This window comes from Myodes glareolus, chromosome 1 (genome assembly GCF_982192425.1).
Source record: "Myodes glareolus chromosome 1, mMyoGla1.1, whole genome shotgun sequence".
Classification (NCBI taxonomy): Eukaryota; Metazoa; Chordata; class Mammalia; order Rodentia; family Cricetidae; genus Myodes; species Myodes glareolus.
Genome location: NC_142026.1, coordinates 62,184,337 through 62,206,913, shown reverse-complemented (window position 1 = coordinate 62,206,913; position 22,577 = coordinate 62,184,337). Strand labels below are relative to the sequence as shown.

The window sequence follows — 22,577 nt, the reverse complement described above, 5'->3', positions numbered from 1 at the left end:
GAGATGAAATAGTGAAGAGAAGAGAAAGGAAAGAGGAGGTTGTCTAAAATAAGAATGTCTGGCTGACCCACAGGAGCAGAGACAGAATTCTGAGGGCATTAGTAAGTTGTAGAAGGTCGGGGCAGGGTACGAGATTTGACTATGTTATGTTAATTCCAGTTGGTTTTCTTCATTAAAAAACAAACAACAAGATGTTGCTGGCTGGTCCTGGGAGCTGAAGGCGGCGAGGAGATGGTCCCGGAGGCTGCGACTGCAGATGAGGAGCGGTGGAAACTAACAAAGGGAGGCCCCTGGTCTGTTCCGTCCAAACACTGTTGAAGCAAGACACAGATCCACGGGATCTCCAGCCAGCAACATCTTTTTGCGGGTAGCTCCAGACTGCGTCTCAGCCATGACTTCCCAGGTTCGTCAGAATTATTCCACCGAAGTGGAGGCTGCCATTAACCGCCTGGTCAACCTGCACCTGCGGGCCTCCTACACCTACCTCTCGCTGGGCTACTATTTTGATCGGGATGACGTGGCTCTGGAGGGTGTAGGCCACTTCTTCCGTGAATTGGCCAAGGAGAAGCGCGAGGGCGCCGAGCATCTCCTCAAGTTGCAGAACGATCGTGGAGGCCGTGCTCTCTTTCAGGATGTGCAGAAGCCATCTCAAGATGAGTGGGGTAAAACCCAGGAGGCCACGGAAGCTGCCCTGGCCTTGGAGAAGAACTTGAACCAGGCCCTCTTGGATCTTCATTCCCTGGGCTCTGCTCGCACAGATCCTCATCTCTGTGACTTCCTTGAAAACCATTTCCTGGATGAGGAGGTCAAGGTCATCAAGAAGATGGGCAACCACCTGACCAACATCCGCAGGTTGACTTCTGGGCCCCAGGCGTCTCTGGGCGAGAACCTCTTTGAGCGGCTCACTCTGAAGCATGACTAGGGGGCCTCTCCTTCCGAGGGGCTCCCACCTCTGCTCTGCACCAGCCAGCCCCAGGACCTTCACCCGAGCCTCTCAAGAAGCCACTAGGCAGCTTTGTAACGCCCTGGAACCCCTCTCAAGTCTTGGACCAAGTAAAAATAAAGCCTTTTGAAACAGCAAAAAAAAAAAAAAAACAACAAAGCTGATGATTCTTCACTGTAAAATATTCGTATTGGGAATGGGGTTGTGCTCTTTAAAGGACAGAGGAGGATTGAAGTCCCATGTTAAACTTATTTCAAAATATAATGTATAATTAGAAATACAGGTTAATAGTTAATTATCATGTCACAGTCCTCTGGGTTGCAAGCTCTGTGTGATTTACCTCCAATGAAATGATAAGACAACAAGCTCTCAGCTATTCAGAATTCAATAGAAAAGTCCAAACCTATTCTTAAAAAAAAATTGTCAGCATTACATCTACGGTCTGTTAATGAAAACTGCAGTCTAACTGTTCCTATAATGTCTACGGATAGGGAAAAGTGTATATAAGATACAAACAAAACAAATGTAGAACTCTGGCAGAGAGAGAGAGAGAGAGAGAGAGAGAGAGAGAGAGAGAGAGCAGTATTTCTAAAGAAGTCATTTCAGAAAAATATGACTCTTACCCTGGCGAGAGGTGTTTTGGTCAAGGCTGGTCCCTGACAAGCTCTGAAGACTTGAGAGTTTATAACTGAGATATATAAAGGTCTGAGGATATGAGAGTCTAGGATATGAAAACTTAAGTCCTGAGGGTCTCAGGAGATGATGGAAAGTGTGGAAAATGCTTCAGATTCTTCTTTTCTCCTTCTATGATATTTTAAGGTTTCAAAAGTTCAGAGTTTAACATTAACTGAACTCTGATAAGCTAATAAAGCAATGACTGCTTACTGTTTAGGTCACAAGCTCAAGAGTTTAGATTTCTTTCGGTTGTCTTCTAAATATAGACTTAAAGATGCTTCTCATCAGGCCAAAGACATCTTTGCCAATCTCTACCTGGCTCTCTGAACAGATGGAAAACGTACATGCTTTCAACCCAAATCTAAAGCTTTGTCTAGGACTTATAGAATTCATATAAGCCTCAGAGGATTGAGAGTCATAAAACTTGGATCCACTACTTACAGGTCAAAAGGCGTAACAATGAACCAATCAGATAAGTTTCCAGGCAGACCCTATGTTAGCAAAGACTCAGTAGATGTCCTGAGTGCATGACCAGGGGACAGTTGCCAGGGGTGAAGAAATCCCCTAAGCAGCGACAGCGTATCAGAGAATAACAACGAAGCTTTACCTGGCCTTTAGCCAATTGTGATATAGGATAAGTAATTTTGTACTTTGAAATTATAATCTTGTGACTGTTTTGTGGTATTTGTCTTTATAAACCCCTTACAATAGTAGGTGGGGTCCTTCTCCTTTCATCTTCTGTGCCTGACTGTGAGGCAGAGGACCTGTGCTAGCCCGTACTTAATAAATGAAACCTTGCTTTTGCATTTGGAGGTGTGTGGCTCTGTGGTGTTCTTCTTGGGGGTCTCAGGACTTACACAAAACACAACCTGCTCCAAATGGCTAGGAAAGCTGCACTTACTGAAAACTGATGTGGACCTGTTCAGCCAGTGCAATTGCTCCCTGTCTCTATAGCTGCCTCAGACAATCATATGCTTCTGATGAATGATCTCCCCTTGTCCAGTCTTTGGGTCAGCAGGTGCCTCACAGCCTGCTGTACACTAATGACGGCTTTCCCTATCCTGCCACTGGAGGGTCCCTAACCACTGGAGCCTTCTACCATCAGCCCTGGAGTAATCTTTCCTCCACCAGTCAGCCCCGGATTAATCCCTCCTCCCTGAAATTCCCCCAACTCCATTTAGAAGGAGTTTGTGACCTCCCTTTGGGTTTATTAGTTGCCATCCCAACTTATTGGAAACAATAAACACTCTTGTTTACTGCACATGTGACTGTTGGACTTTTCTTGGGGGATTCTCTCTGACCCTAACACTTTTGGGTTCCTGAGAGACCAACACACTCTCTCAGGCAGTGAAGTGTTCAGGCTGCCTTGTGTTTCTCTGCCCTTAGCAGTCAAGGCAGCTTGCTTGACTGTTGAGCATGGAAGCTGGACAGGGCAACTGGTCTTTGACATTAATCTCTATTCCCTGTATAGCTTACACACTTCATTGTATCCTAGTAACTACCGTTATATTCTGTTTCTGATAAGAGGATTAAAAAGTCTGATTGCTCTCAATAAAATGTCCATGACCTCAGTCTTGCTGTGCACCCTCTGACCGGCCTGATTTGATTTCTCTCAGTCATATCAGGTGACCTTGGCCAGGTAACAAGCACAGACATTTACAGGTCTGGCTTCCATGGTGCTGTGCAACAAAACTCATCCTGGGGAGACTCAGCATACACATCTACCCACCCCAGATTGTGACCCCTTGACCAAAGTATGAATACCACTAAAGTCCAGCTTGGTGAACCAAGCAGTTTTATATTGGAGTTACTTAAGAAAATGTTCGGATCAAGAACTACTTACAGGAGCAGAAATGACTCAAAGACAGCTCATCACCAAGCCCACCCCTGCCGGAGTGGGAACCTGGAACACAGGGCACGGCCTGTACACAGCTCAACAGGCTGGAGGGCGTCTTCTCCAGGGGCTTCAGTTGTGCAAACCTCTGGCAGTCAGCTCATCTGGGCTCTGCTTCTTCCAAGCAGCTGCTCTTAAGTCAGAGTCTCCTTGTAGCGTGACTAGTACGAGAGCTTGCTTTGCAGCTTTTACTGGCTGCCCTGGCAGGGAGGGTCCTGATGAATCTGGTTGGCTTCAGGGACTTCCTGAAGCTATTATGAGTTGTTTAGCTTCTCTGCTTAGAAGCTTCCCTGAAGGGTGGAATGCTTCCATCTCACAAAAATGTTACACAGTACTCCGTCCCTTTCTCAGGCTCTGACATTTTTTTTTCACCTCCTCTTCCACAATGATTCCTGACTTCTGGAGGGGTGACTGTAGATGTCCGTCTGTGGCTAAGAAGTAGGCCACTGTGCCACAGTGACTGGCTCTGGCTCTCAGGTGCTTCACTGGTGGTTGAGCTGAGGCTGCTAACAAGTGACCAATGGGTGTAGACATGTCTTAAATGCAGTCTGATGGACACATCATGTCCATCTAGCAAAGTCATAGAAGTTGCTTCCCCCTCTGGGAACCTACCACCTCCCCAGCTACAGGTGTTCTCCTAACTTACAGTACCAGATGGGAACTTCCTCTTGTGGAATGGGCATTGAATTCAACCAGAAGGCTTTACCCATAATCGCAGGTACATTCTGTATGCATTTGGTATTTCAGCCCACAGGGTCCACAGCCAAGCAGAAATGTTGGTTTCAGGTCTCCACCAGCAGCCTACATGGCTCCGTTCAGCACTACGATAGCCAACAAGCAGGGTGGAGTTTCCAGTTAAGTCCCAGCCTAATTTCTCCATGCCCTGCAGTGCCTTCAGCAATAGGGTCTTACTGTCCATGTTCAGATGCCTCTCTGGCTGTACTCTCCCTCATATCTACAATAAAATTCTTCTCCTCAACCATAGCGGACTGGTCATGTCCTCATTTTCATTCACGAGGTCTCTTGTTGCTTAGGTTCAATACCAAATCCTCGGTGATGCAGTGACTCCTCCGTGTATTTCCCAATCACGGAACTATTTCCCAACCCCTATTTTCTCACTCTATGAATGGACGGCTTGTCTGTCCATACCCTGCAGCTGTAGCTGTTGAAGGGACTCTGGTAGACCTGAGCATGACAAACACAGCTCTGGCAGGCCTTGCCCTTCCCTCATTCCCTCTGCCTTGCTAAAAACCATTGGATTACATTCTTAGTGCTAGCCACCAAGGTCTATCCCCTTATTTGGCCAATTCCTCCTCCTGAGGCTGACAACCAAGGTCCAACTATTGAAGTATTAAATAAAGACCAGCAATTAAAAGCCCCCTTTGTCTGTCCTAATTAACTTGCCCAATCAAAATTAAGCACCTTATCCTAATACAGGGTTTCCTCTTCTATCTTTACAAACCACCATTGGCCTATGGGCCATGTCTGTCTCCTCTCCATCCAGACGCAGTCCTTTGTCTTCTTTCCTCCCTTGTTCCTTTCCCTGTCTCCCTCTTCCTCTGTTTTCCATCTTTATCTCTTATTCCCTGCCCTCTGTCCCTCCAGGACAAATAAACCTCCTCTGTGCTGAGAACGTGGTCTTGCGGTGTCTTGTGCCAATACTGATTCTTTTGCTGATGCCGTCCATGACCTGGATTCGGTCTCCAGGCACCTCATTGGCCCAGTTCTTGCACACTGGGACCTTCATTGCCAACCTTCTCCACCCAAGAGCCACTAATTGGTGAGTTTCCCCCTACACTCCCTACATTCTATTCAGTTGGGTGCGGTTGGCAAGCATTGCTTTCACTTTTGGCTACTGCCCCTTCCTCACTGAAAATCCTGTTGACAGGGTCTAGATTTCCTCAAGGGACAACTGTGCCCTTTCTCTTGGTAATGGACTCTGGATGATGACCCCCTTTTCCAAGAGATCTCCTTATCACCTCTCAAGATATCAAGGGACGCCCTCTCTCTCCACCTCTGCTGGTGGGAATAGCTTCCACTACCTGGAAAACTCATACCTGACATTAACGATGCACTTTGGCACCAAACAATAACTCTGAATTTGTCTCTGCTTTGTTTTGTCTGCTCCATGCCCTCTGCGTGATTCTTACATTCTCTGAGCTTTTCTATACACCATTGTTCCATGCACATTCTGTTTCATGTCCTATTTAAGCCTCTGCGCACTGCAGGAATACTGACTGCCTGGCACTCTGTGCCCACCAGCTACAGCACCTGTGCCCTGGCATGACCAGGAGTCAGAACAAAATTCTGCTGTGCACCTATTCTTCCAGCACAGCCCTGCCCCATGCACCCATCCCTGCAGGCAGGTGGATCTCTGAGTTCAAGGCCAACCTGGTCTACAGAGTCCCAGGACAGCCAGGGCTACACAGAGAAACCTGTCTTGAGAAAAAAAGAAAGAAAGAAATTTTAAATTATACTTCCCACTCTGTTGGCTGAGGTTTCTATCCCACCAGGTCCTGCAGTCATTTAGCCCCAAAGAAACACACAGAGGTTAATTATAAACTGATTGGCCTATTAGCTCAGGCTTCTTATTAACTCTTATAACTTATATTAGTCCATAATTCTTGTCTGTGTTAGCCACTGACTTAGTACCTTTTTCAGCGGGGCAAAGTCACATCTTGCTTCTGTCTCTGGGTGATGACTGCAGACTGCGTCTTTCCCAGAATTCTCCTGTTCTCATTGCCCCACCTCTATTTCCTGCCTGGTTACCCTGCCTATACTTCCTGCCTGGCTACTGGCCAATCAGTGTTTTATTAAAAATAATACAAGTGACAGGATAAAAGACCATTGTCCCACAGCACCTCTCAAATTTTTCTTCTCGGTCTCTGATGATGTTGCTGACTAGCTGTAGCTTTAGCGATAGCAAACACCCAGCTGCCTGGGGAGTCCAGTTCATATGTAGTTTATCTTCTTGTAGGTTTCACACTGAAAGAGATTTAAAGTTCCTAAAGGCTGTAAGAAACAGACATGCAAGTTTTGTAGGTCAAGAAAAAAATGAATGATATAAGTTGTAAAGGTCTGAGGATATAGAAACTTAAATAGGTTATTCAGATAAGAAAGTAATTTGAAGTCTGAAAATACAAAAGCTTAGCATCTGAGAAAGTAATTTAAGGTATGCAAATCCAAGAAATATTTCAAGACAAGTCTAAAAATCCCTCAGATCCCCCAGTGCCTTACACAGGCTCTGTTCTGATACACAAACCTAGACTCTAGCCCTGCAGCCCCCTCAAGATTCCCTCTTTAACTTGCTCCTTTCAGGGACTTTCCTTTTCCCAGCCCTTTAATCTCATTTCCACAGGCCTGACCACCGGCCCCCTTACTAGGGAAGGATGTCCTCTCCAGCTGGCATGACTTTTGCCTTCTATCCAAACAACAGCTCCCAAGACCATCCTGCGACCCTCATCATCCTCTCCTCTGCCTACTTGTTCACTCTCCCACTTGCCCTCTGCCCACTTCTTAGTCAACCCCAAACTATGACTTGACACCTCCCTTTCCCTCGCTGCATATCATACATAAAGATCCTTCTGCCTACTTCTCTGAACCCCAATGCTCCCCACCCTACCCAGCCTCTGCCTAGGCCTCAAACCCATCATTTCTATGCCACACCTCTTCACCCTACAATACTCCCATGTTAACAGTCAAAAAACCTAATGGAGCTTCCCACCCACTCTCAATGCCTGCTGGCCTTCACACAGATAGGTCCTGACACTCATTAATCCCAACAACCAACCTGGACTGTCTCCCGCAAGGGTTCAGACAGTCCCCACCTTTTCAGCCACACAGTCGGTACCTGGCTTCCCACCTTCCCCCCACACCTGCTTCAGATAGCCAATCGGATGTCACCTCCCTCCTCAGTTTCCTCAGCTCCAGGAGTCAGCAGATCTCACCTTCCACAGCTCAGCTCTCCTCTCCCCAAGTCACCTATCTTAATTTCTCTCTACGCCCACCATAACACCTCACTGTAGGCCACCTTGCTCCTCTGCTCCTTATCTCTGCCCTTGCGGTCAACTTCCTCTGCTCATAGATTCCCTAAATACTCACTAATGCATTCCCCGTACCAAGTCACTTCTGGACCTCCTCCTTCCTCCCATCATCAACAATAACAAAAATCCTAAAACTTAAAATACTCTCCTTTCAGCTCCAAGATCTACCAGACCTTCCCATCCATATATGTTCAAAACAAATAAACCTAACAACAAACAAACAAACACCCCCTGTTTTAGATTGACCTGTGCCCCTGTCTGCTACCTCTCTAAAGCCAGGCACTGCCTACCTCTTGGTCTACACACTCTCTCCTCCCTGTCCACTCCAACTAAAACTAGCAAACTCTAGGATCCCCTCTCAGTATCTCCTTCAACTCCTTAAATAGAAAGGACTCCAATCTCTTCTACCCTCTCAGATTCCATCTCTCTAAACTTCTCTTAGCAAAAACACATCACCCGGGGCTGGAGAGGTGGCTCAACAGTTAAGAGCACTGACTGTTCTTCCAGAGGATCTGGGTTCAATTCCCAGCACTCACTTGGCAGCTCACGACTGTCTGTAACTCCAGTTCCAGGGGATCTGGCACACTCACTCAAATATATATGTAGGCAAAACACCAAGCACATAAAATAAAAATAATAAAAATTTTAAACCCAAACAAACCAAACAAAAACCACATCACTTGCATGCCCTACCTGCCCTCCCCTGAACCCACCCACACTTTTCCCTTTGACTCAACCTTCTTCAGATCCTCTTCTTTCCTGTCCATAACTCTCAAAAGCCTCCCTCACCTCCCCTCTCATAGACAAGATAGTCCTCCCGGTGCTCCTGCCTGAACTTTTTATACGAATGGCAGCTCTTTCCTGTCAGACATCCTCATCGACTGACCCGTCTGTTATCAGTAAAGACGATAACCTTGCCGACATGACAGCCCATCAAGCTGCCCTTTCATCGCTTACCACTCACTCCAGGCTACCGTACATAACCCAGATAACAACATCCCTAGCCCCCCTTCAACACAGGACACTCTCCAAACCCCATCCTTGCCCTCTGGTGCCTGTTCCCTCAAACTCACTCGTTCCCCACTGCCAACCATTCGCAAACAAAACAGATATCATCTCTCGTCCACAGTCCCATTTTTCCTCTGTCCAACTGATTCTCACACATCACTGCCAACTTCCTCTCCCAACCTGTCCAGATGTCTCAAATATCAAACACTCTGAACAAATATCACACTCCCAATTACAAGACACAGCCCAAGCTATCTCCCTATCTCCTCCCTCTCTCTCTCTCTCTCTCTCTCTCTCTCTCTCTCTCTCTCTCTCTCACACACACACACACACACACACACACACACACACACGGCTAAACACTCATTTGGGTCAAGGTCATCCAACAAACGAACTCTTTTCTCAACTTCACTGATCCCTCCTTCATTGCATCCCACTGCTTACTTTCTGCCTCCCCTCTAAGCCCTTCTTTGGCCACATTGCCCCCGGTACCTCAGTTGCCAATGTCCCACCCTCACTGCTGACTGTAGCCTTGACCATCCAAGTCCCCTTTGGAAACCAAAGCGATGTTCCCTCAACCTTTACAGACTGTTTCTCTCATCATTTGCTAAGAGCCTCCCCAGTCACCCATGTTCCCCAAATATCTCAATTTCAGAAACCACCTGAACCCCACAGAAAGACTATTCTGCTACAATGGAAACCCCTCAAATTGTCTTCTCCCTAGCACAGCCAGACCCCACTTTCAGATGACAATTGTTCCCTGACTAACCTTATATTGCCGATCTAAATTGTCATGGCTCCACTCAAGAACTCTTGAACAGACTCCCGACACCTGCCAACCTACAGCATAAGCTTTCTGCCCATTACCTATTCCTTGGGTTGGAAATCTTCTTCTCAACTATAAGGACCATAGGCCTAGGGGTTTCAAATGTACATCCAAGATAGTTTCCCCTAAACTCCTTAACTTTACTTCTGTCCATAGTCCATCTGGCCAACAAATCAACTCCAGCCCCAGCTACAGCTGTTTTCTTGGAATGTCCATCCTAGTCCAGCCTCACAGACTACACTTCCCAATGGTACAACTACTGGAACATCCTGCTTTTCCCAGCCTTGACCAGCAACCCAGTCTCCCTGGGTCCCTAATTTCATCAGGAAGCACCCACAGAGAGAGAATGCCCAATACCCAATAACCCGATAATAAAACAAAAAGGTGGCATGTCCACCAACAGATGAAGAAACATGGTGTGTGCCGTGCAGGACTAAGCAGCCATTATCAACAAAATCCTCCCATTCTCAGGACCCTGTGTAAAGCCCAGTCATCCAGAGTCAGAAAGACAAATGGCGCAGGTGTCCTCCCCTGTGTGGAATATAGACGGGAGAAGGGACATGAAAGTGGAGGACTGAGGGAAGGTGGAAGGGAACAGAAGACATAAACCTGAACAAGAGAGTTAGGATGGGGCTCAGCTGGTAGAGTGCTTGCCTAGCTTGCTTCCATCCTCAGTGAGGCATAAATGGTGACACCCAACAGTGACCCACATCACAGGAAGAGGGGTCAGAGGGATCAGAAGTTCAAGGTCAGTTTCAGTTACACAAGAGAGTTCAAGGCCATTTTGGGTAAAAACTCTACCTCAAAACATAATAATCGCCTGAAGTACATTACATGATCTTAGGAGAAGCTTGCAATGAAATTAATTATGTTGTTTATAATTAATATGTTACTATTTCAAAGAAAAGTGAGGGTCAGAAAGATAGCTCAGCGGGTGAACCCCCCTGTTCATGAGCCTGAAATCCCGAATTTAATTCTTGGGACTACAGGTAGGAGGAAACTGACTCCAAAAATTGCTCCCTGTCATGTGCACCTTGACATATGATTGTCCACATATATGCACAAAAGATATACTAAAACGTGATAAAAGAACTGGCGATTGTGTACAATCTGAGTGGCCATCCGCACAGTACTGACGAGGATAAACATCTGTTACAGCAGTCGGTGCTGTCACCTGCTCGCTGCTTACGGGTACAATTTAGAAACATTTTAAGTGACAGAACAAAAGACCTTCCACCACGCAGCCTTCCAGGATACCATGTGACCCTGAAATTGGCAGGTGACCTCAGCAGCAACTGCCACTGACCCAACTGACCGTTGCCCAACTTTACCTTTCTACGCATGCGTGCATCATGAAGCGGCCAGTAATTGGCATCTCTGGGACCAATGAGATGCAGAGATTCTCCAGGTTTCTCTGAAGTTTTCAAAAGATTCTCATAAGTTAATGAGACTTCGAGTGTATTATCTGACACCAAAGTTGCCTCTTTCAGGGACCCTGAGAGGAGACAGACACGAGACTGGAACATACCAGGAAGCGCCTTCCAAGCCCGAGATCTGGTGAGGGCATTGTGGAGCCAGAAATATTCTGCTGCTTAAAAAGAAAAGGAACAGTGAGGGACCAGAGCTCTGAGACCCGAGGAAAGAAGCCAGTGAGGAAGAGCAGGGGAAAGGAGGGGACAGGGGTCAGCGGCGGGCTTGAGTCTGAGGGAGGAGGCTGGGCCTGGACTCTTGGATCTGCAGGAGGGGGTCTAGATACGTAGGCCTGAGTTTGATAGGGACTGAAGTCTTGGGTCTGAGGGAGAACTGGCCCTGGATTCCGGAATCTGAAGGAAGGGGGCTTTAGTCTTAGGAGGCTGGGATAGTTCTCTGGGTCTAGATTCTCAAAATCTCAGATCTGAACTTTATGTCAAGGAAAGCATCGGGATACTAGATGGACACCATGACTGCAGGAGGAGGCTGCTGTGGTGACTCCTTTATGACAGGGTGCTGAGTACTCTCCTCAGGCCTGAAGAAAAAAGAGGGTGACCTGAATCCTGCCTGGGGCCTGTGGGGTGGGAGGAACACAAACCAGATTCCACATTCCTAGGATAGACAAGCCAGGGCCCTCAGAATTTGAGATCTGGGGGAGCTGGTTGCTAAGAGCTGAGAATCTGAGGCCTGGAGAAGCTTCTGCCTGAGACCTGACGTCCTGAGGCTTAAAGCATAGGACTCCCGGACTGGTATCCCGCATCTGGACACTGAAGGAACAGAGCTGCTGGGTTCTTGGTGGGAATCCATGGCTGAGTCTAAGAATTGCAACAATAGAATATGAGGCTCAGTAAATTTTAATATCCAAGCAACTCAGGATGGACTAACTTTACTTTCTTGTGTCCCCTAATGTTGGCATTGGCCAGAAATCAGGGGTTAATGTCTGTCTGAGTGGCTGAATTGTCTCCAGTTCTCCATCAGTTCCCAGGTCCTGATCAGCTCTTCCCAACCTCAGAGAGGCCATGGCAGCCTGCTGCATCCAGTACTTACTGCTCCTCTTCGTGCTGGGCTTCACCCCCTACTCAGGTGAGGATGTAGAGGAAGAGCAATGGGCACACATCATTTGAGAGTCTTCACTGAGAATCTCTCAACAGACTGGGGAAGGAGGAAATATTGTCAGATGTGGGAGGAGAAGAATGTGTGCAAAGGCCCTGAGGAGGACAATGTGTGAGACACACCTTACTCTACTGACCCACTTTGGTCACCCAAAACCTGCCCAGATTTTCAGAGAGAAGTCAAAACCTTATGTGTCCCTTGGTCCTTTGTCAATAATGGGTGCCACCATAGTGTTCCCCTGCCCCCTCCTCCTCGCCTTGACCCGGTAGTTCTGTCGCCCTAGAATGTCGTTCACTCTCCATTGTTCCATGACACGGTGTGATGTCCCCTAGCCTGAAGGACTGTATATGTGCCACAGTGACTGAGAGTGGATGGGTACATGAAAAGTAGGAAGGTCAAGTTACATGGGGACCTCTGGGCCATTCTAAGACTTCAGAAGATTTTAGATGTATTTTCAGTTTTCTAATAGTTTTCTAATATAGGGGAGTGTCTGTCTCTCTGTCTGCCTACCTGTCTATCTTCTTGCCTGCCTGAAGGGAGGGTATGTGCTCCTAAGTGCAGAACACTAAACTCGGTACTTCCAAGGGCAGCAAGTGCTCTTAATCCCTGAGCCATCTCCACAACCTTTTAAGAAGTCAGATTTATTCTGGAGGAGATAGGGATCTAACAGAATTTTCTGTCTTCTCAGGGCTGCTCCAAGTTTCTCAAACCTGACATGATTACCTCATCCACTAATAGTACCCCAATGCTGGGTGCTAAAGAAGGTGGAGGAGAAGTGAAGAGGGGATCCGGGAGACCCAGGACAGGCAGGCAAAGGCCCTGGCATCTTACACCTGGGTGGAAGCATTAGACATGGCCACGGTGCTCAGGTTCTGCAGTTGCTGTGCAGCATAAGCCACAGGGTTTCCTGGAGAATGCAACAGGGGCTGGAGGGAAAACATGGATGAGAATTTGGGCAGCTCTGCCTCTTGTGCCCCAGGGGAAGGAACCACCTTTGAGCAGGATGGGGAGGATGTGGTGGGATGGAGCAGAGAGTGCAGATCTGGTTGCAGGAGCAGGGCAGGTGAGCTGCACTTTCTCCCCTGGGAAATGAGGAGATGGCCAGCCCCGCACTGGGGGCCATCAAGGGGATGCACTCGTGGGCACCCAGTCCCAGCTCCCAGGATTTCTGCATCCTGGGACACATGAGGTCATGTGATGTTCATGTGAGGTCGTCAGGGAAGGTCGAGCTCAAGGTCCTCTAACTGGACTGCTGTGTTCAACCCGGACACTAAGGAGACTGAAAGCCAAAATTCTGAGTCCAGCTCTGCCACCCCCTGCCTGGGTGACACTGGACAAACCCCCAACACTTCCTGCCTCTGCTTCCCTCCCTTGAGAATGCTGCCACCTGCTGTGGGGCTGTGGTGAGGAAATGAGACAGTCCTGTCAACAGTGAAAACAGGAGCTGGCTCTGCAGTCCCAGTGCTCCAGAGGCAGAGGCTAGAGTACTGCCAGAGGGAGGGCAGCCTGGACCACACAGCTAGAGCCTGTCTCTCTCTCACACACACACATACACACACACAGTGGGTGCATTGGGCTCATCTGTGCAGTCATTTCTGTACCCAGGCACCGAGCAGGCCCAGTGCTCACTAGAGGTCAGCCTAGATTCTTTGGAATCTAGGGCTTCTCAATCCAGGAACTGTATTAGGCTGGGGAGATGGTTCTGAGGGTAAAGGGTCTGCAATCCCAGGGCTGGGGAAGAGCCCTGGTTCTACTGATTAGTGGGTCCAACCAAATGAGGGAGCTGTACTTTGAGAAAGAGACCCTGGATCAAACAGGGGGTGGAATCTGATTAAGGAAAACACCTGGCATTGTCCTCTGAGCACACACACACACACACACACACACACACATACTCCCAGGAGCACCAACATAAACATGCAGAAAGATATGGCGCCAGGCCACCTTCCTCAGTATTCTAATGTGTAACTGAACTTTTCTTTGGGCTTCCACTTTAAAAATAATTACACAGATATATCTTATTAACTATGAAAGCTCGGCCTTAGCTTAGGCTAGCCCCATTAGTTCTTATAACTTTAATTAACTCATTTATGTTAATGCACCTTTTCACTTGTGGCTTTTTACCTTTCTTTGATTCTGTATGTCTGACTCTCTCCCTGTCTTCTTGGTGTCTGATGCACACCTGGATTCATCTCCTCATTCCATTCTCCCTGCCCAGAAGTCCCGCCTAAACCTCCTGCCTAGCTATGAGCCAATCAGCTCTTTATCAAACCAATCACAGCAATACATTTTCACAAAGTACTCAAACATCCCACAACGCTAAGAAGGACATGAAACCCCATGGGGAGGAGAGAATGGCTGAAGAGGAGCCCTCAGTGGAGGAGCAAGTCCTCCTCAGGAGGCTCTGAGAGGAGCAGGTGCTCAGGGAGGAACAGGGTGAATGGAGCTGCAGGCTTGGGGACTGTGACTTCTGAGTCCCTTCTTAATCCAGCTGGGGATGTCACAGCCAGGGCACAGGAAGTGTGACTTGGAATGTGATGGCTGCCCTTAGCCCAGAAGCTGAGGGGCAGACATGGTGGCTCCCTGACTCTCACTAATCCTGGTGATTTTTCTCTCCACAGGTGCTCTGAAATGTCACAATGGGACCATGGTGAAATTTGGCAGTGGTTTCACTAAGGAAGTTGTTGACTGGTCCCCGCAGGACTTCAAACAAGCTGGACCTAAGGAGATTTGTCAGGAAACATTCCTGATAATAGACGTAGGTGTGTTTGAAGAGATGCATATCCACACTCCTGCACAGGCCATCCCTGTCCTGCCCTGTCTTCTGTTTCCTGCAGTTCCTGCTCAGCTCCCTTCGTGCCTGGGCTCCTCTCTGTGTGCCTTGTTTCTGGGCCATGACGGGGTACATGAGGCAGTCATGTGTTAATTAGGAGAAAGCCCTGGACTTTATTCCTACAGCACATGAACTGGGTGTGGTGGCAGCTGCCTGTGATGGCAGCATGGAGCTGCGGGTGGAGACAGTCAGCTTCATCTGCAGCTATATAGGGAGTTCCAGAGCAGCCTGGACTAGATGAGACTCAGGGCTGGGGAAGAGTGAGGAAAGGGGGAGGGAAGGAGGGACAGATCGAGGGAGGGAGGGAGGGAGAGAGGGAGGGAGGGAGGCAGGATAGAGAGAGGAAGCAAGCTGAGTGACTAACTGTATGGGGCTCTGCTAAGCCAGTGAGTCCCTCTGCAGCTCTACAGGAAGTGGGGAAAGGAAAGAGGAACATAACATGGGAGCCAGCTGTGCCTGTGAAGGGCAGAGTGTGGAGAGAAATCCAGCAGGGTAGAAGAGATGGTGAGCACAGTGAGGCTGCAGCCTGTGGGAGGGGCTCAGGGAGACTGTGGAGACAGTGTGCAGCCAGGTCTGCAAGGGGCGGGAGAGGAGCCAGGCTTGAGCTTCAAGTTTTGACTGACATAGAACATGCTGAATTGTGTTCTTCCTGTGACTGGGAGCGTCAAGGAACCCTAGAACTGAGCTCCTAGGCCTTGCCATCCTCCCCATCCAATACTGGCTTTCACTTTTGTACCCTTGTAGGTGCAAAATCTGTCCTAGTGTGGAGCAAAGGGTCCGGTCTCCCTAGGCAGTGGAGTAGTGACCGTGTTCAGGAGATTGCCAAAGGACCTGGAATACAGGCTGCCGTGTATATCAACTTCTGCGAATTTGATGATTGCAACAATGCTACCAGCAGCGAAGCCACACTTGGCCACTTTCACTTTGAATGTATGTGATCTGGGGACAGAGAACTTCAGGAGGGCTGCCTGTGCCTGCAGCTGAGAGCACACTGTGCAGCTTCCTCCTCATCTCTCCTCAGCCTTCTATGACACAAAATCCTTCCAGTGCCCTGTTTGTTTGACGAATCAGAGGTCCTGCCCCTCCAATCTTGTCTTCTGCCCTAAGAACACTGCTTGCTATTCTGGTACCCTGGAAATTAAGGGAGGTGAGTGCAGAGGTCTGCATCCCCAGGATTAGGGAGACTCAGGCCTTGACTCCAGGGACTCAGCAGGAGGGAGGGTGCTCCTGGGTCTGAGAGGGGAGGTCAGGGGCCTGGACTGCTAGGGCAGAGGGAGTGTGGCTGGAGTCTAGAACCCTGGGTCTGAGGGAAAAATTCGGGACCTGGACTCTTGGGTCCACAGGAGAAGGCCTGGAATCTGGATTCCTGGGTATAAGGTCTTTAGGTTTACTGATCTAAGCCTTTCCCTTCTCTTTGCCCCATGACTGGATCTTCATCTTCTAGGTGGGGTCAATGAAACCCTTCTCATTGAAGGATGTCTTCAGTTGACTTTTCGAAATGTATTTCGGGGTGAATTTGAAATGGGGATCTTCACCTTGAGGGAAAAGGTGAAGAAGTTACTGACTGCAAATTCATTCTCCCCTCTGTTTGTCCCTGGCACCTCCCTGGCTTGGGTGTTAGGGCTGGGGCTCTTCTTAGTCCTTTGTTTGGAGGGCTTCATCCTCTCTGCTGAACTCATTTCACCATAACTCTTAACCCAACCCTCCTCTGATGTCATAACCTAAGACCTTACACTTGGAAGCTTCCTTCTGAGTCATCCCAGTGCCGACATCCCTTACCATACGATGCTGCCTCCTGATATTTATACATGGGAGCTGCTGATCTCACCCTGTGCCAGTGGGCACCCATATATTGGCCACACATGTGGAATAATAAAGTTACTGTTTGTCTCCAAATACTGGGTTTCTCTATGTGAGGAGATGCACAGCACTCGTGGGACCCACTGAGAGTCCGCTGCCAAGCCCTGGCCTCCAGGGTGCTGTGTGACAAAATGTTCCCTGGGGAGACTCAACATACACATCTACTCAGCCCAGATTTGACACCTTGACAGAACAAGATACAGACGCCATCAAAGTTCAGTTTGGCAAACCAATGAGTTTTGTATTGGGGTTACTTACATGAATATGTATGGGTCACGAATTACTTACAGGAGCAGAAATGACTTGGAAAAGGCTCATCGCCAAAGCCCACCCCTGCATGAGTGACAGCTCACAGAGCTGGGAACTTGGAGCACAGGGCACAGACAGCAGGCAGCTCAACAGGCTGGAGGTCGTCTTCCAGGTGCCTCAGTTGATCTAAACCTCTTGCAGCCAGCTCGTCTGGGTTCTGCTTCTTCCTCTCAGCTGGTCTGGTCTGGTCTGAGTCTGCTTTGCAACTTTTACTGCTTGCCCTGGCAGGGAGGGGCTTCAGGGACTTCCTGAATTTATTTTGAGTTATTTCGCTTCCTGCTTAAGCAGCTTCCCTGCAGGATGGAGTGTTTCCATGTCAGAGGAAACTGCTACACAGCATGGGTGACTCCAAGGCTTCTTTTCACCCTGTGCCCCCAGAGTCATCCTGGTGCTGCAACTAAAGCACTGGGCCTTCCTGTGACCTGGGAGGTCACTGATTACTCTGACCTGTGATCCTCAGCTTCTCTTGTGTGTGTGGACTTGGCTCTCTTCTTCTACAGTGTGGTTTCTGGGACATTGAACTCAAAACATCAGGCTTGGAAAAGATGCCATTACCACAATGAACCATCTCACTGATGGATGTTCTTAGAGTTTCAGGATGGCAAGAAACTTGTATCCTGCCCAGCAGGGTTCTATGAGGGAGGAGCAGGGGGTTCACATTCCAGTATCACTGTCCTTTTGGGCAGGCACAGGCTGAACCAGAGACCAGTAAGGCAGTTCCCATAGACCTGACACACACATTGCTGAGACGAGGAAACTCAGGAAGTGTAGTGAGGAGCTGCGGGCAGGCCTGCTTTTCATCCTGCCCAGCTCCCGCACGGCTAGCTTAGCCACAGAAATAATAACACATAAGTTGTACTCATTTAAACACTGCCTGGCCCATTATCTCTAGAGAGTTAGTTGCTGGCTAACTCTCACATCTTGATTAACCCATGTCTAATAATCTGTGTAGCACCACGAAGTGGTGGCTTACCGGGAAAGATTCAGCATGTCTGACCTGGTGGCTGGCTCCATGGCGTCTGCCTCATTGCCTCTTCCCAGCATTTTGTTCTGTTTACTCCACCTACTTAATTTTCTGTCCTATCAAAGAGCCAAGGCAGTCTCTTTATTATTCAATGAAAATAACACATAAAAGAAGGCCCACCTACATCATTTCCCCTTTTTCTATTTAAACAAAAAAGAAAGGCTTTCACTTTAACATAGTAAAAAATGGTGCAGGAGAATTGTCTGTATTCTGTCAATCATGTATTTTAATAAAATACATGATTGGCCCGACAGGAAGTATAGGCGGGTCAAACAGACAGGAAGTAGAGGTGGGACAATGAGAACAGGAGAAGGCTAGGAAGGAGGAAGCTCCGTCCAGCACTCCTGCGCAGACCACCGAAGAGGCAGGATGTAACCTGCCCAGCTGAAAAAGGTACTGAGCCATGTGGCTAACTTAGATAAGGATAATGGGGTAACATAAGTTATAAGAGCTAATAAGTAGCCTGACTTAATGGGCCAATCAGCTTTATAACTTATAGAGATCTCTGTGTGATTGATTCTCTGGGACTTGCCGGCTGTGGGATACCGGGCAGGGACAGAAACCCCAACAAGCTGGCCCTCATGTTACAAAGAAGAGTGAATCTGGAGGGGCAGAAGTATCCTCGTGAGTCCACACAACCTCCTCCGTGGATTAATTAATTTCTTTCAGGTGATACAAACCTGAAAGCAAGCTAAATGGAGAGAAAGTTTATTGGCAAGATAGTAGCTCATTGTAGAGAGAAGTGTGGAGGTGGGCACGGAACTGGGACCTTCTCATCTCTAAGGATCCAAACACAGGGAGATTGGAAGGATGGTCTAGTCATGGCATGGTGCCCTGCCCACAGTCAGGTGGGCCATCCCCACTCCATTCATCCTCTCTGGAAAGACCCTCAACAGACACACCCACAGTGGTGTGTTATATCAATGCTCTAGCTGTCTCTCAATCTCATTCCTTGCCAAAAGATATTAGCCACTATACTTATCTTCTACCCTTTTTCTTTGTCCAGATGTTGGAGTCTTCCCTACAGAAGGCATACTATCCCATTAGCCATTGCCCCTTCTTTTAATGTTATGTAATAATCACAATGTCCACCTCAGTTCACACCATGAGCAGAAGAAGAGGACAGAGTTTACACAGAACAGCAGCTCAGGTCTGGGGTGACAGCTGATAACCATCAGAACTGCCTTTGAATACCCACCTCATCTCCCCCAAACCACGCCTCCATATCCCTTCCTGGGCTGATAGTTGTGTGCCACCACACCCAGGTGGTGTGAAGTCAGGGTCCTGGGGAACAGATGCTGCAGGACACAGGAGCAGACCTGGATTTGAAACACATTGTTGGGGCTGGAGAGACAGCTGTGCAGTCAGATGTGCACTCTGCTTCTGCAGAGGACACAAGTGTGATTCCAGCAGTCAAGCTGGGTGGTCACAGCCATCCACTAGTCTAGCTCTAGTGATTCCAACACCATTGTCTGGACTCTGAGTACTCTACACTCACATGTATGTGTGCACATGCAGACACTGGCATACACGTGTGATATAAATAACCTGTTTCATATTGAAGAAGCACATTGTTGTGACAACATGTAAGATAACATGTTAGGGCATAGTGGCAACATCTCTGAAATCCCAGTCCATGAGAGACTTAGCCAGAGGGTTTGGAAAATTTAAGGTCAGTCTTGCCATGATGGCACATGCCTTTAATTCTAGCACTTGGGAGGCAGAAGCAGGTGGATCTCCAAGTTTGAGGGCAGCCTGTGCTACAGAGTGAGTTTCAGGACAACCAGTTCTACTTAGAAATACCCTGTCTCCAAAATAAATTTGAAACCACAAAAAGATGGTGGGGATCAGACATGGTGGCTCACACCTGTTATCCCAAGAGAAGCAATATGAAGCAGAAGCAAGATGATCACAAGTTCATGGTCAGCCTGCTCTACCTATACAGTTCCACATTAGCCAAAGCTACTACTGTACAGTGAGAAATACAGCAATTTTCCATCGCAAGGAAATTAAATAAAATGCAAGCCTCAGATAGCTGTAAATTTGCCTCCGGTAGTGTTGGGAGCAGTGAACACCCAGATCCCAAATTTCTTGTAAACAACTTGTTTTCCTCTGCTCTGAGACAGCCTGCAGCTGCTCTGAACCCAAGACCCTCAGGAGTTCCTGACAGCAGGAGAGTGGTTTCTGATGGGTTTGGCTGGGGTGTGACTATCCCTATATAAACTGCCCCTGAACACAATAAAGGGGGCATTCTTGGGGCATTCCTGTTTCAAAGGAAGACCTGTATCTCTGTCTGTGAGTCTTTGTGCATTTCAATCTCCAGCCCCTTGTCCAGTTCACGAACTGTATGGTAGCGCATAGAGCACATAGAGCACAGACGGGCGTGGTGCACTACAAGTGGAGGTTCCAAACTATACTGCTGGAACTGCTTCAAGCAAAGTGGCAATAGAACAGGCTTCTATTAATCAAACCTTCCCTTGTGAACGCTTTATGCTTTGTTACATTTTGGGGCTATGAATATTACTTTAAGGAATCCTACACAAGCAGGTGTGGGCCTACCTTTTCTGGAATGTTTCTCTGTGGGCCCCAGGCACTATTAAATCCCATATCTGTGTTTTAGCCCCTTTTCTTTTTGTAGTATGGAATATGGACTATTTCCAGACCATGGACTACAGCAGGAGGAAATAGTCCTCAGGTAAGCTGGGGATCCTGTGACCAAAGCAGGGGAAAATAGTTCTCAGGTAAATGGGAATCCTATGACTAAAGTAGGAATGATTAATTGCTTTTCCTATAAATAAAAGAAAAGTGTCTGATGTTAAAGCAGGATTCACTAATAGCTCTCTTTGTAAATAGACAGAAGGCAACCGTGGCAAAGACATTTCAGCCACTCAGACAGACATTAACCCCTGATTTCTGGCCAATGCCAACTTTAGGGGACACAAGAAAGTAAAGTTAGTCCATCCTGAGTTGCTTGGATATTAAAATTTACTGAGCCTCATATTCTATTGTTGCAATTCTTAGACTCAGCCATGGATTCCCACCAAGAACCCAGCAGCTCTGTTCCTTCAGTGTTCAGATGCGGGATACCAGTCCGGGAGTCCTTTGCTTTAAGCCTCAGGACCTCAGGTCCCAGGCAGAAGCTTCTCCAGGCCTCAGATTCTCAGCTCTTAGCAACCAGCTCCCCCAGATCTCAAATTCTGAGGGTCCTGGCTTGTCTATCCTAGGAATGTGGAATCTGATTTGTGTTCCTCCCACCCCACAGGCCCCAGGCAGGATTCAGGTCACCCTCTTTTTTCTTCAGGCCTGAGGAGAGTACTCAGCACCCTGTCATAAAGGAATCACCACAGCAGCTTCCTCCTGCAGTCATGGTTTCCATCTAGTATCCCGATGCTTTCCTTGACATAAAGTCCAGATCTGAGATTTTGAGAATCTAGACCCAGAGAACTATCCCAGTCTCCTAAGACTAAAGCCCCTTCCTTCAGATTCCGGAATCCAGGGCCAGTTCTCCCTCAGACCCAAGACTTCAGTCCCTATCAAACTCAGGCCTACGTATCTAGACCCCCTCCTGCAGATCCAAGAGTCCAGGCCCAGCATCCTCCCTCAGACTCAAGCCCGCCGCTGACCCCTGTCCCCTCCTTTCCCCTGCTCTTCCTCACTGGCTTCTTTCCTCAGGTCTCAGAGCTCTGGTCCTTCACTGCTCCTTTTCTTTTTAAGCAGCAGAATCTTTCTGTCTCCACAATGCCCTCACCAGATCTCGGGCTTGGAAGGCGCTTCCTGGTATGTTCCAGTCTCGTGTCTGTCTCCTCTCAGGGTCCCTGAAAGAGGCAACTTTGGGGTCAGATAATACACTCGAAGTCTCATTGACTTATGAGAATCTTTTGAAAACATCAGATAAACCTGGAGAATCTCTGCATCTCATTGGTCCCAGAGATGCCAATTACTGGCCGCTTCATGATGCACGCATGCGTAGAAAGGTAAAGTTGGGCAACGGTCAGTTGGGTCAGTGGCAGTTGCTGCTGAGGTCACCTGCCAATTTCAGGGTCACATGGTATCCTGGAAGGCTGCGTGGTGGAAGGTCTTTTGTTCTGTCACTTAAAATGTTTCTAAATTGTACCCATAAGCAGCGAGCAGGTGACAGCACCGACTGCTGTAACAGATGTTTATCCTCGTCAGTACTGTGCGGATGGCCACTCAGATTGTACACAATCGTCAGTTCTTTTATCACGTTTCAGTATATCTTGTGTGCATATATGTGGACAATCATATGTCAAGGTGCACATGACAGGGAGCAATTTTTGGAGTCAGTTTCCTCCTACCTGTAGTCCTAGGAATTAAATTCGGGATTTCAGGGTCATGGACAGGGGGCTTCACCTGCTGAGCTATCTTTCTGGCCTTCACCTTTCTTTGAAATAGTAACATATTAATTATATACAACATAATTAGTTTCATTGCAATCTTCTCTTAAGATCATGTAATGTACTTCAGGTGATTATTATTTTTTGAGGTAGAGTCTTTTTACCCAAGATGGCCTTGAACTCTCTTGTGTAACTGAAACTGACCTTGAACTTCTGATCCCTCT

General features: G+C 47.9%; 2 protein-coding genes across 2 annotated transcripts; both read left to right on the top strand.

The window, feature by feature from the left end:
• The first annotated feature begins 337 nt into the window (after positions 1 to 337).
• On the top strand, positions 338 to 993 carry LOC148123400 (ferritin light chain 1-like). The gene has a single exon (XM_087907952.1). The coding sequence runs from the start codon at positions 392 to 394 to the stop codon at positions 920 to 922; it is 531 nt and encodes a 176-aa protein (XP_087764078.1). The 5' UTR covers positions 338 to 391; the 3' UTR covers positions 923 to 993.
• Positions 994 to 11,623: 10,630 nt separating this feature from the next.
• Positions 11,624 to 15,984, top strand: LOC148123399 (CD177 antigen-like). Its single transcript, XM_087910772.1, has 4 exons — positions 11,624 to 11,942; positions 14,594 to 14,734; positions 15,550 to 15,735; positions 15,827 to 15,984. Exons 1-4 carry the CDS (start codon positions 11,879 to 11,881, stop codon positions 15,982 to 15,984), a joined length of 549 nt encoding a protein of 182 aa, XP_087766898.1. The 5' UTR covers positions 11,624 to 11,878.
• Positions 15,985 to 22,577: the final 6,593 nt, after the last annotated feature.

What these genes read in the sequence shown, in the direction of transcription:
- LOC148123400 (XM_087907952.1), top strand. Translation starts at nt 392, where the DNA reads ATGACTTCCCAGGTTCGTCAGAATTATTCCACCGAAGTGGAGGCTGCC.
- LOC148123399 (XM_087910772.1), top strand. Translation starts at nt 11,879, where the DNA reads ATGGCAGCCTGCTGCATCCAGTACTTACTGCTCCTCTTCGTGCTGGGC. An exon ending in GGGCTTCACCCCCTACTCAG is followed by an intron (nt 11,943 to 14,593) that starts GTGAGGATGTAG and finishes TTCTCTCCACAG; the next exon opens with GTGCTCTGAAATGTCACAAT. An exon ending in ATTCCTGATAATAGACGTAG is followed by an intron (nt 14,735 to 15,549) that starts GTGTGTTTGAAG and finishes GTACCCTTGTAG; the next exon opens with GTGCAAAATCTGTCCTAGTG.